At 44.1% G+C, this 13,250-nt stretch overlaps 1 protein-coding gene across 4 annotated transcripts in view; it reads right to left on the reverse strand.

Annotated features, from left to right (window-relative positions):
- SPHKAP (SPHK1 interactor, AKAP domain containing) overlaps positions 1-13,250 on the reverse strand; it is a 1,519,974-nt gene that overhangs the window by 524,306 nt on the left and 982,418 nt on the right. For all 4 annotated transcript variants that reach the window (XM_085634508.1, XM_085634507.1, XM_085634509.1 and 1 more), the window contains exon 5: positions 4,109-4,243. In XM_085634508.1, coding sequence (XP_085490634.1) covers positions 4,109-4,243 — 135 coding nt within the window. The remainder of the gene's footprint in view (positions 1-4,108; positions 4,244-13,250) is intronic.

Here is a 13,250-nt window from a genome sequence, read left to right on the forward strand (position 1 = left end):
TGCCACTCTACGCCACTGCAGTGTATGTTACTCCACTGTATGCCACTCAACTCTACCCTACACTGCTGTATGCTAGTTCAGTGTATGCTACTTTCCTGTATGCTATTCCACTGTATGCCACTCCACTCTACACCACATCACTGTAAACCATTCCATTGTACGCCACTCCACCTTACCCCATTCCACTCTCTGCCACTCCAATCCACCCTACCCCACTCCACTCTGCGCCACTCCCATTTTAGCCACACCATTGCACACTATGCCATTCCACTCTACCCCACTCCACTCTATGCCAAACACCTCTACAGCACTCCACTGTACGCCATTGCAGTGTACACCACTCAACGCTACGTTACTGCAGTCAATGGCACTCCACTGCATGCCACTCCATTGTAAAACACTGTACTCTATGATATTCCACTGTAAGTATCTCATCTCTACCAAACTCAATTCTATGCTATTACAATTTATGCCACTCTACGCCACTCCACTCTATGCAACTCCACTGCACGCTATTGCACTGTAAGCCACTCAACTCTACACCACTCAACTTTACACTATTGCATTCTACACCACTCCATTCTACCCAACTCAACTCCACACCACTCAAATGAACTCTGCTCAACCTCACTAAACTCCTCTCAACAACAGTCTACTCCCCTCAACTGTACCACCCTACACTCCACTGTATAGCACTTCACTGTACAACAATGTACTCCTGTCAATGCCAGTGTACAGCACTCTACTTTCTTCTATACCACTTTACTACTCTTTATGACACATTACCCAACTTCCTTTATGCCACCCCACCCCAGTTAATATACTCTCCTCTGTGAGCTTCTACTCCACTGTACTGTACTGGTACACTCTATTCTGCTCCACTGTATAGTACTGTATGCCACTCAACTGTACGATAGTCTATCCCAATCCACTCCATCATACTGTATCACACTCTACTCTTCTCCACGCCACTCCACTGTACAGCGCTGTAATCCAATCTGTGACACTATTCTCTACTACACTCTATGACCCTATCCAAAACTCTACAACACACCAGTCCACTCCACTGTAATACATAATACTCCACTCCACAACACTTTACTTCACTGTATTCTATGCCACTAAACTCTACTACATGCCACACCACTCTACTCTAGAACACACTACTCCACTCTGCACTATGCCACTCAACTGGACTCCACTCTACTTCACTGCACAACCCTTTACCCCACTCTATGGCAGTGTACAACAGTCAACTCTTCACCACTCCCCTCTACCACACTCTACTCCATTCTATGCAACTCCACTCTACAAGACTCTACTGAACTCTTTGCCACTATACAACACTATACAATATTGTACTCCACTCTGTACACCTACACTACGCTGTGCAACCATCTACTCCACTCTAAGTTGCTCCTACACCCCAGCGTACAACACTGTACTCCACTCTAAGACACTTTCCACCACTCTGCGACCCACCACTCTACTGTACTGTAGAAGACACTACTCCAACTTATAATACTTTACTGGACTCTAAACTATGCCTGTCCACTCTAGTGCGCTCCACGCCACCATACTATACAACACGCCACTGCACTATTTAACAATTTACTTCACTGTACACAACACCTATCCACTCTACTCCACTGTTCTATACTCTACATCACTCTACTCTGCCCCACTTCTGGTAGGCCGCTCCTGTTGCTTGGCAGCCTGGCTTTCCTGTCACATCTGCGCAAAACCTTTCAGACACAAAAAACAGAGTGCATGCCTGGCACCAGCAGTGCTGTGTGTGCCTAACGCGGACCTTCTTTGCCCAGCATCACCACCAATGATTTTCCAGTACTAGCAATGTATGCCTTATGTCATAAGCTACATGAAGAGAATACTTTCAGTGGGTGCCATTTAACTACTTCATTGATTCTACACATGTCCGTACCCCTTGAACTTGTGTGAACTCTCGAGGTCTAGAATGTGAATGCAGGAGCCACGAGCCAGTTGGCACAGAGACGAGGCCCTGTGCTCCCATGCCCTGGTTGACACAGAGGCACATAACCGTTGTGTTTGTTCTCTTCACATGTCATAGCGCACTGCCATGCATATCCATCACACCTTCACCACTCCACATCAGTTGTAGGCATTGGCCACACATCATCGTCATCTACTCAGAGAAGGTTTTGTCCTTTTAAGGATTCTTGTTGCTCTACCATTGCCTCAGGCCCTCAGACACAGCGTTGTTGTCTCAGGGTACATTGTTCGATTCTCTGTGGTGAGGTGTTGAACTCTCAGTTTGCTGTATTGTAGTGTCAGGAAAAGCTAGACTCTCCAGGTAGACAGTTGCAGCCCTATGGCAGAGTGTTAGATTTTCAGGGCTCAGGTCTGCAGTCTTGGGGCAGTGTGTTGCAGATTCTTGAGGCAAAATAAGGTTTTAAGAGCACATTGATACAGTCTCAGGGTATAGTAAAGCAGTCTCAGGAATGACCATTTCAGTGCCAGTAAGATGGCTGTTCTCTTTCGCATGGCTCCTATCAGTGTTATCTCACTAAGGGGCATATTAACAAGCCAGGCGATAAAATTATCGCCGCTTTAGCGGCAGAAAACTGCCGCTAAAACGGCGATAATGGGCTTGATAATATGCTCTATGGCATTCCAATTGAAGCCCATGTTAGATGTGAAGGACATCTAACATGGGCTTCAATTAGAATTCCATAGAGCATATTATCAAGCCCATTATCGCCGTTTTAGCGGCAGTTTTCTGCCTCTAAAGCGACGATAATTTTATCGCCTGGCTGGTTAATATGCCCCAAGGAGTCTCTGTCCCTCTTTGTTAGCCTGTCACCTTCTGTATTTTTCCCCCATTCGCGGTTACGGAAAAAGCTCTGCGAGCTCCTCGAAGGCCTAAATAAAATATAAAAGGGTATAAGTAATGAATGCAGAAGGTACGAGTTACGGTTAATGTAGTGTGGCTACCGAGTTGAATACACTGTGAATGGAGGTGAACGAGTTACACTAGTTCAAAAATGTTGCGTAAATTATAAATTAAATGTATAAGTTTAGAAATTTAGATTTTTGGGTACTTTGTTTGATTTGTAGTTAAAGGCTAAATAAAGTTATATTAATTAAAAGGTGGTGCATAAAACCTCAGAAATTCACTATGTTAGACCCACACAGCCACCCTTGCACTATGGTTCAAAGGCGTGGGTGTGGCGCTGGATAGCGAATTGTTTGTGAACGCTAGGAGAGAGAGAAGGACAGTGCCATAGCTTAGTAGATACTGCACTTTCCTGTTCTCTCCTTCTCATGCAACACAGCGCTGCATCTTTGGTTGCTGTGCTGCGTTGTGTGACATCTTTGTAAATCAGAGCCACAGACAGGTAAGTTTGTTGGTGTGTACAAACTCACAGGCGCCTGCCTGGAACCTCTGCACAGGTGAGTAGATTTACTGACGTGGAAATTTTCAGTCGGTAAATCCTAAACCAATTTTTGAAAATTTAAAATGAGTTTTTTCATGGGTAAAAATATGTTTTTCACGCATGTAATCTACAAGCAAACCGTTTTATTAACAAGGCCCAGCAAGAGCAGCAATGTTTTAAAAATGAAGCAAACAATGGGGCATATTATCAAGCACGGCATTAAAATTATCGCCGCTTTAGCGGCAGAAAACTGCCCCTCAAGCGGCGATAATGGGCTTGATAATATGCCGCAGAGAATTCTCATAGAAGCCCATGTTGACACCAGAACATGGGCTTCTATGGGAATTCTCAAGGGCATATTATCAAGCCCATTATCGCCGCTTTAGTGGCAGTTTTCTGCCGCTAAAGCGGCGATAATTTTAACTCCGTTTTTTGATAATATGCCCCAATATTTTGAAACGTGAGTCGTACATTTCGATAATATTTTGTCATTATTTGCTTCAATTATGTTCTGTCATAGTTATCTAATGAAAGCAGGCCTAGCGTTCTAGATGTACGCACGTTTTCCTTTCTTGATTTAGCTATCATTCTGTTTACGACAACGCTGTTGTCATTGCTGTCTACAATAAGTATTTACAATCAGTGCCTTTCCATGTTATCCGTATTCTCAAGGATTAAAGTACATTTCCTACCTGTGGGACTTCAAAGCCAGCATGGAGGTTTCTCGAAGTTAATCCGCTCAGTAAGACTATTTCATTTTCTTTCGGCTGTTGTACATTTAAGCAGTTGATAAGCTTCGGGAGATCCGGAGAGACACTGGTCAGTTTCTGCAGGATGAAACAAGCACAGTACGTTTGAGACAGCAAAGCGCTAATGCCCTGACTTCAGAGCAAGCCCTTGGTCTTTAATGAACAACTTCAAAGCAAACGATTGTTGACCTTGAAACGTTAGTCATTCGACCAGTACAAGATGGCCGACCTTACTCAACGACCAGCGCAGACGAGCATTTCAAGGCTCCATGTCCTACATTTTTGAAGGAGGGGAGGAAAAAAAGGAGGTAGGACAGGGAAGTTTTCATTCAGAGAAAAACAACCGTACAATTCTCATTGGGCAACAGATGAAAACGTTATTATAAGCCAACTACTTCATTACAAGGAATTGTTTGCAAGGATGGGTAAAGGTTTGAATGACAGCTTTGAAATAAGCGTTGGCAAAGCCAGTACATTTGGCCTTGATGATAGGATGGCTAATTTTTGTGAACTTTTTTTTATTGAAGGCAAATACCACAAAGTAGAAAAGCAAAATCAAAACATGCAGCTCCCTAAATCTAATGCGATATGCTTGCAATAACATTTAAAAAATAATTGCCTTCAATTTTAAAAGGTTAGTGTGGGTGCCTCATAGCAGGTAGCATATAAACCCTTTTAAGTATTAAAGCACATCACAGGAAAATGTGATTGTTATTGATGTGGGGAAAAGGTGAAAAATGGTTTTAACATACTATAAACTGAACGCAAGGATGATTACAAAAAATTTAAAAAAGGATTACGAACAAAGTAAAGTATTGGACCAGCACAGTCACAAAACTGCAATTCTTTTAGGTGGATGTGCAAACGCTATCGGTTACAAATGCCCTCATTCACAGTACAAGACAGGCCATTTCTGAAGTAGGCGAACCCATTACCTCATGCCGTGCGCTGTAGTTGGGAGATGCAAAAGGTGAATGACGGTTGTACAGGCCAGTAGATGGACAGGGCTGACCGAAAGCCCCTCTATGTATTTATACATATTTTATTAATCCATTTTTTCATAGCATGAGGCTGGTGAGTAGCTTCAATGCTTTTAGATCAGACCTAAAAACAACTGTAAAGACAGCTGACTATCATTTGTTTTAAAACGAAGCGCACATTTTTGGTAATACCGGAATGGTATTCTTCTATCAGGTGAAGTAGGGCAGTTGTTTTACAGTGCAATCTACTGTGGTTCAAAGCTTCTGAAAAGAAGTAAAAAGGTGCCTTTTTTCACTTTTTACTTTTTCACTTTAGATGGCAAAATGTCATTTTACCTGCAGTGCTGGAAATTATTGCATCATAACTGTCTTAAGTTGCCTCTATTTGTTACATTCATATGTCTGTCTGTTAATGCTTACAGTGCATAATTTATATAAAACAATAATAATAGCCAAGGCACAAGTTTTTCTTAGGGACCCATCTCTAGGTCTGCAGATTGCCACAGTTGTTGAACACAGAGGCTGCATAGCTTGTATTGCACCTCATGCAACTTTCTTCCACCTCAACAACCCTATAAATTAAATGCTTCAAATGAGCTCCTGCATTCATGGTGCCACCGACTGAAGAAGAACGCAAACATATCTCAGGCCTGCCAATTGCAGCCTGTGTGTGCAGTTTAAAATCTTTTGCCAGGCCTAGAACTTCCATTTTAATACTTATGTCACCCATAGGGCAGGTTGCATGGTATTTAAAATGCATTTAATACACAAAGAGAGGGATTGGGAGCTTAGAAAAAGAGGTCCAGTACCCGTGCCCCCAAGTAATACATCTAAATCACTAGAGGGTAACTGTTCCGATGAGTGAATGCTAACCTTCATCCTTTGATTAAGATAGGTTTACTCCAACCACTCTTGCTCTCTATCTACACTTTATGCTGCAGACTAGGCTAGCATTCACTCATAGGAACAGTTACCCAATACCGATCACCATTCACTCTTATTTCTTTCAGAGATCACACAAACCAATTGCTATGACCCACAAAATTGTAATTTAATAACTTAAGTTTCAATGTTTTCTTTTGTTTAGATGCATATACTTATAAATCTTTCGTTTTATTACATGGAAATATTTTGAGATATTTAAACATACACTGAAATCGCTAAAAACTATAATAATCAATGACGTGCAAATCACATGACAAAATACATTACCAACACAAGAGACAAGAATGACACAAAACAATTATAGCTCAGGTTCTGTACAGATTTCAACCTCAATAATAACCTGATACTCCTGACTACTATCTTTCTAGATAATGTCTTTGAACTGGACTCGGACCACTTCTCATTTAGAAACTGTGTTCTTCAGGATTTTTTTGCCGTCTTGCTGAGATCTCAGTCTTACACCATGGCTTCCGTGCTTGGCGGGTTGCGAACTGGCAAGAAGTGGTGCGAGTCCAGTGACTGGGTCGTCCCCCAAAATTAGTGCCATTGGTGGCAGTCTCCATTTGTCTTTAGATGGTTGATGTTGAAAGAAATCTGATTTAAGTGTCAGTTGAGGACGGAGCTCTCTTAAGGTTCTGTGTCCTGAGGAGAACCCTTCAAGAAACACATTGGGGTTCCAAACGTGTCAGCAGTTCTTTTCGTTGACCAAATAAGTGTTCACGATTATGTGCTACTTGTTGGAAATGGCCCTTTTTGCAGGGTTATCCCCAAACTTTTTGCTTCTTCCTCCTATTTTTAGCTGACCTGTGTTTGTTGGCTATAGGTCTCTGGGCATTTTACCACTGCTGATCAGTGCTAAAGTGGATATACACCCCCTGTGTAAATTGCTATTGTGATTGGTTATCCATGATTGGCGTATTTGGTTTCCCAGAAGGTCCCTAGTAAAGTGCACAGAGTGTGCTAGGGCTGGTACATGAAATGCTACTAGTGGGCCTGCAGCAGTGATTTTGCCACCCACATGAGTAGCCCTGAAATTATGTCTCAGGCCTGCCACCACAGTGCCTGCATGTAGTTTGTTGACTGCTATGTCGACTTGGCAAGTGCACCCACTTGCCAGGCCCTAACCATCCCTTTTTTACATATAGGGCACTCCTATGGTAGTCCCAAGGTAGCCCCCTGGGCAGGGTGCAGTGTACGTGAACGGTAGGAGATGTATTTGTGTGTGTAACATGTCCCGATAGTGAAAAACTGTCAATTTCGTTTTTCACTGTTAAAAGGCTATCTTGCCCCATAGGAGAGAATGAGGAATGCTTTGTAACATTTTACAAACATATCTTCCCATAGGGATAAGATAGAAAAAATTAGTTTAGTATCCCCAAATACAGGATTTAATAACACATCTTTTAGTAAAGATGTTTTTTTAAATAGTGGGTTTGAAAATACCTCTTTTAGAAAGAGGCTATTTTCTTGTTCTACCACCCTGTGTGCTTCTGCCTGTTTGTGGATTAACTGTCTGGCTCTGAAGTGACAGGGGCTGGGGAGGTGCAGTGGCTCCAGGAGCCTGGGTGAGTCAGCACTAGGCTGAATACGCCTGATCTGCATTTGGAGTGGTGGGAGGAGTAGCACCTGTACCTGAATAGCGCTGTGCCTGCCTTTTTTACAATGCTGGCTCCACCCCCTGTGGTGTGTCTGGAGCCAAGGCTCACACTTACAATGGATGTTGTTGTGCACTTGCAGAGTGCCCCCCAGAACTGGTTTGAACTGGGCTCAGAGCCCCTTGCACAAAGAGCACAAATACATTTTGGGGTATAAGTATTAGACCTAAAACCCCTTAACTTTACATAATTCCTGATATTCAAGCGGAACCTTTGCCAAGGAGAAGAGATGGAGAGACTGAGGAGATGTACTGCCCTTGCTGTGTGTCTGGGGTTGGCCTGCATTTGCTGTTTCTGCCAAAGAAAGGAGAAGGACTTTGCTGTGTGCTGTGTCCACTGCTTGAAGGAGATCTCCAAGGGCCTGAAGTGAGCTGACCTCCTGTTCTGAAGTCTCAGGGACACAAAGACTTCACCCCAGCTCCCCTGAACTCTGCTGCTGTGAGTTCTCGCCTTCCAAGCGGTGCCTGTACCCGTTTTGGGGCCTCTGGAGGTTGTTGCTGCTGTTTGGGAGCTATAATTAATCCTAATTATCCTAGATGGGTAGGCAGTGGTCAAGGCTACTCAAACAACCCTGCCTGCCATCCCTGTTGGATGGTGAAATCTCTCTAGGAGATAGTGTGGATGCAAGCTATGAGTGCCTCAGCCGGAAAATCGTTAAATCCCTTGAGGTGATGGCCCCTCTGCGCAAAATCAGGGATAGATCTAAGACCGCTATGCCTTGGTTTACCGCTGAGCTACTACAACTGAAGCTTTGCTGTAGACGTGCGGAGCGGGCCTGGAGAAAACACTATCTAGACTCTGAGAAAGCCCTCTTTAAACAGGCCTTGTTGGTTAATAAAACACAGATTAAAGGTGCTAAAGCACGATTCCTAGAGGAGTCGCTCTTAAATGCATCGAATAAAACGCAGGCCTTGTTTAAGATTGTTGGGGATCTCTCTCGACCTGCATCTGCGGGTAATGATATCCCTGCCTCCCAAGCTCTGTGTACCTCTCTGGCGCAGGCCTTTGAAGATAAGATTGCTTTGATCCTAAGCAAGCTTGCTTCAACGACTACATCTGTTATTCAGCCTGCACAGGGTCCTGCACTAGTGGCTGCCAAGGAGAGAAATAGGGTAGTTGGTAGATGGGCACAGTTGGATAGTTTTCCCCTTCCATCCTTTGAGGAGTTTTGCCTGTTGGCTAATAGTGTATCCTCTGGTTCCCCGTTGGATCCATTGCCACACAAGTACTGGAAAGTATTCCAGGCGGAGCTTTTTCCTCCATTGCATGCCATCTGTTGCCAGTCTATCTCTTTGGCACGTGTCCCGGAATGTTGGAAATTAGCAGTGGTCTCACCTTTATTAAAGAAGGAAACTTTGGACCCTACCTGTCCAGCGAACTATAGACCTATATCGCTGCTTCCTTTTCCCATTAAGATTCTGGAGAAACTGGTTACCAAACATCTGTCCAGTTTTATGGAGACCAATTTCTGCCTGGACATGTCTCAATTCGGCTTCAGACCAGCACACGGCACCGAGTCTGCCCTGGTGACCGTTTTGGACGACCTTCGCTCGCGTGCCGACATTGGGCGAGCAGCCTTTTTAGTGCTGCTCGACATGTCGGCCGCCTTCGACACGGTCAACCACGACATCCTGGTCAGAAGACTTGAGGATGTGGGGGTGAAGGGCTTGGCTCGTGACTGGCTGATCTCCTACCTGGGTGATAGGCACCAGGTAGTGGCATTGCCGCCTTTTCAGTCGGAGATTAAAGCGGTTAAGCAGGGTGTCCCGCAAGGGTCTGCCATTAGCCCCATCTTGTTCAATCTCTATCTTCGCCCTCTGGTGAGTCTGATTAAATCATTCGGCATCTCGGTTATTAACTATGCCGATGATACACAGCTCATCTTTTCCATCGAGGGCAAGGATGCGGTGCCTCTGGAAACCTTTCATCAGTGTATGGCATCAACTGCAGAATGGTTGAGGCAGAACTCTCTGCAGTTTAATGGCTCCAAAACAGAGGTATTATATTGCTCGCTGGATCGTGTCCCTCGGTCACTGCCCCTTGATTTTTGGCCCACCTCTTTTCAGGACGCTCCCTTGGCAGCGGTCTCTGCCAGAAACCTGGGTGTAATGCTTGGGCTTAACGTTCAACTGGACCTTTTCGTAAATAAAACTGTGGCCACTTGTATGATGCTGCTCCGTATGCTGTGGAAAATTCTTCCGCTGCTGCCGGCTCATGTTCGGCCAGAAGTAGTGCGTGGTACCATACTGAGCAGATTGGATTACTGCAACGCACTACTGCTGGGAGCCCCAATTAATTTGGTGGCTAAGCTGCAACGTGTGCAGAATATGGCGGCCAAGCTGGCTCTGTCCCGGCGCCGATCCGATTCCTCTTCTATGGCGCTAGTCGATCTTCATTGGCTACCTGTCCGGCAACGAGTTATCTTTAAATCACTTTGTTTAGTGTTTAAAGGACTTCATGGGCAAGGACCTGTTCCGCTGCAGGAACTGTTCCAGTGGTATGTTCCCACTCGCTCCCTTCGGTCTTTGTCAGCACATCTCGTGGCAATTCCAAAGGTAATCAGGGCTCGGATGGGCGGGCGGGCTTTTGGATTTGTGGCAGCTAAACACTGGAATACTCTTCCCCTGTCGCTGAGAAGCTCCAGGGATTTCCTTTCTTTTAGGAAGGAATTAAAAACATTTCTCTTTCCTAGGTTTGGCTAACTCTTCTTGACTGTTTGTGTGGTGTTGGTATAATTGTCTGAAGCGCCAGGATACCCTTCGGGTGACAGTTTTGCACTATACAAGTACGCCATACATACATACATACATACATACATACTAACAAGAGTTCAAGTGATCAATATCAACTTTCACAAACATTCAATAACAATGAATTAATGAACCAGAAAAAAGAACGAAAAAAGGGGAGGGAGGGAAAGGGAAAAAAGAAAGAACAGAAAACCCCTATGGAAAATGTTAGAAAAATATATACATTTTATTCAATACATAATTTAAAAACAATCTAAAGTAGTGCACTCAGGAACATATACAGGTACATAAAGAAATTAATATACGATACAAAACCAGACAAGTGGAGAACAGAAGGAATTACACAGCAGGGTGAGTTCAGGACAAAACTGAAACAACAACAACAAGCGAGACGATGCGTCCTTTCTTAGTTATGGTAACATATGCGTCGACGGCGTTTCGACCGTTGTATAATTACACGGTCATCATCAGGACTAATTAATTTTCAAACTGAGCGTCCAAACAATCTATTTAGAGGGGGTACAAGGACCCAGATGATTTCACAGGTTTCAGTGGTATACTGTATTATACCAGACGGCCAAAGGATTCAAGTATTTCTAAAAAAGGAGAGAAATGCCATATATCCGATCGCTGCACACAGAATTTGTGTTATTGAATTGTACCACGCCAGTTAATTCTCAACAAGAAGTTGCAGCGCATATCAATTGTATTGCTCAAGGCATCTCCTCCATGGCTGCATATATTACTTTAAGCAGATTTTGCCAAGAGGTCAAATGTTCTGTGTGCTTCACTTTGACGTAAAAGCAATACGTCCTGCCCCTGATTCAGATGAACAGGGCTGCCCCTGTTGTTGTCAATGCGGTTTGGGTGCTGGCAGCAAGAAGAAACTCAAAGAACTACAAGAACCAATGCATTGAGGGATCGCGGCTGAAGAGGACCGACTCAGCGCCGCTCGACGCCGCCGCATCGATCACCAACGCATCCCAGATTCCCACACATCGTACCTGTGTGGCAAGTTCTTTTGACACATCACACACAGACCGAAACCGTCACGAAGAATAGACGCATCACTCCGGATTTGATGCAACCCTTCCTCTGCGTGCAGCGGGATTGTCGCATCGCCTCCCCAAAGTCTCAGGAGTGTCGCATCTCTTTGTTTTCCGGCGCTGCAGCTGTTTGGCTTGTGAACTTTGACCCATCTACCGGTATTTTGGTGAGAAGTCACGCATCCATAATTTACTATGGTACAAGTTCTTGAAACCTTTTGAAAGTCATATTTTTAACTGTGTATGTTGGATTTTTGTCGTTTTGGTCTTGTTTAGTTTAGATAAAGGTAATTTATTTTTCTAAACTGGTGTGGTGTCCATTTGTGGTGTTTTCACTATGTTACTGTGGGTGTTGGTACAAATACTTTACACATTGCCTTTGGGATAAGCCTGGCTGCTCGTGCCAAGCTACCAATGGGGTGAGCAGGGGTTATCTAGAGTGTGTATACCCCTTACCCTGACTAGAAGCAAGGGTCCCTATTTGGACAAAGGTACCTACCGCTGCCAACTAGAGACCCCCATTTCTAACACTACCACTTCGGGTCACAACCAAGGTCTTTCTTGTTAAATGTTTAGAGTGAGCCCAGTAGGGTCACTATTTGGCCGCAGCCACTGAGAAGATTCAAACATGTTATCTAGAAAGATAGTAGTCAGGGGTATCAGGTTATTAGTGAGGTTGAAAACTGTACAGACTGCTACACAGATTTTGCTATCACAAGGTTGTTCAAAGCAAAGCAGGACTTCCCTTTTCCATTGTTGGCTGGCACAGCAGTTTAACTCAACTTTATCATTTAACGTAACTGCAAAACACAAACCTTCCTTTTTAATACATATCTCACCCCTAAGTCAGGCCTAGCGAACCCTAAGGCAGTGTGCTATATATTAAAAAGCAGAACCCATTTTAAACGTTCCGACAGTAAATAAACCACATTGTCATTTTGACTGTGGAAAGGCTTGTAGGGTCATAGTCAAGTGCAGGGTTACATGCTATCAACTCAGCAGTGCTAATGTCTAACTGGGACTCATAAACATGGTACTTCAAGGTATAAACTCAATAGTTGCATTAAACTCGACCTGTTGCTCAGTCGAATTTTATTCAATATTTGAACAAATGGCAACTTTAGAAATTTGCCATAATGTTGCCCAAAGTTTTCCAGTGACTGTTTATGGTTACACACAAGCTGTTGTCCTTGAGACACTCTTCTGTCCTCCTGGGGAAGATTTGATTGATTCTCAGAAGGAACACTGTTAGACTTGGCATCTTTTGGCGTGTTTCCCCTGAGTTTTTGCTTTCTGACCTCCCGGTTTTGACTGGTGTAATGATTCTGCGCACTTTTCTCACTGCTAACCAGTGGTAAAGGGCAAGTGCTCCTGTAGTAAAATGTGTTATGGAAGATGGTGTTTTCATGATTGGCCTATTTAATTTATGTGTCAGTCCCTAGTAAAGTGCACTGCGCATGCCAGAGCCCATAAATCAAATGCTGTTGGTGGGCTGCAGCACTGGATTGTGCCAACCACGCAAACAGCCCGTAAAGTGTAAATCTGGCCTGTCATTGTAGAGCCTGTGTGCAGTCTGGGACTGCCATGTCGACTTGGCAAGTGCACCCACTTGCCAGTCCCTAAACCGTCCTTTTTCTACATGTTAGCCACCCCTAAGGTTGGCCCAAGGTACCCCTGTGGGCAATGTGTATTGTATGTGAAAGGTAGGA

The sequence above is a fragment of the Triturus cristatus genome, chromosome 11 (genome assembly GCF_964204655.1).
Source record: "Triturus cristatus chromosome 11, aTriCri1.1, whole genome shotgun sequence".
Taxonomy (NCBI): domain Eukaryota; kingdom Metazoa; phylum Chordata; class Amphibia; order Caudata; family Salamandridae; genus Triturus; species Triturus cristatus.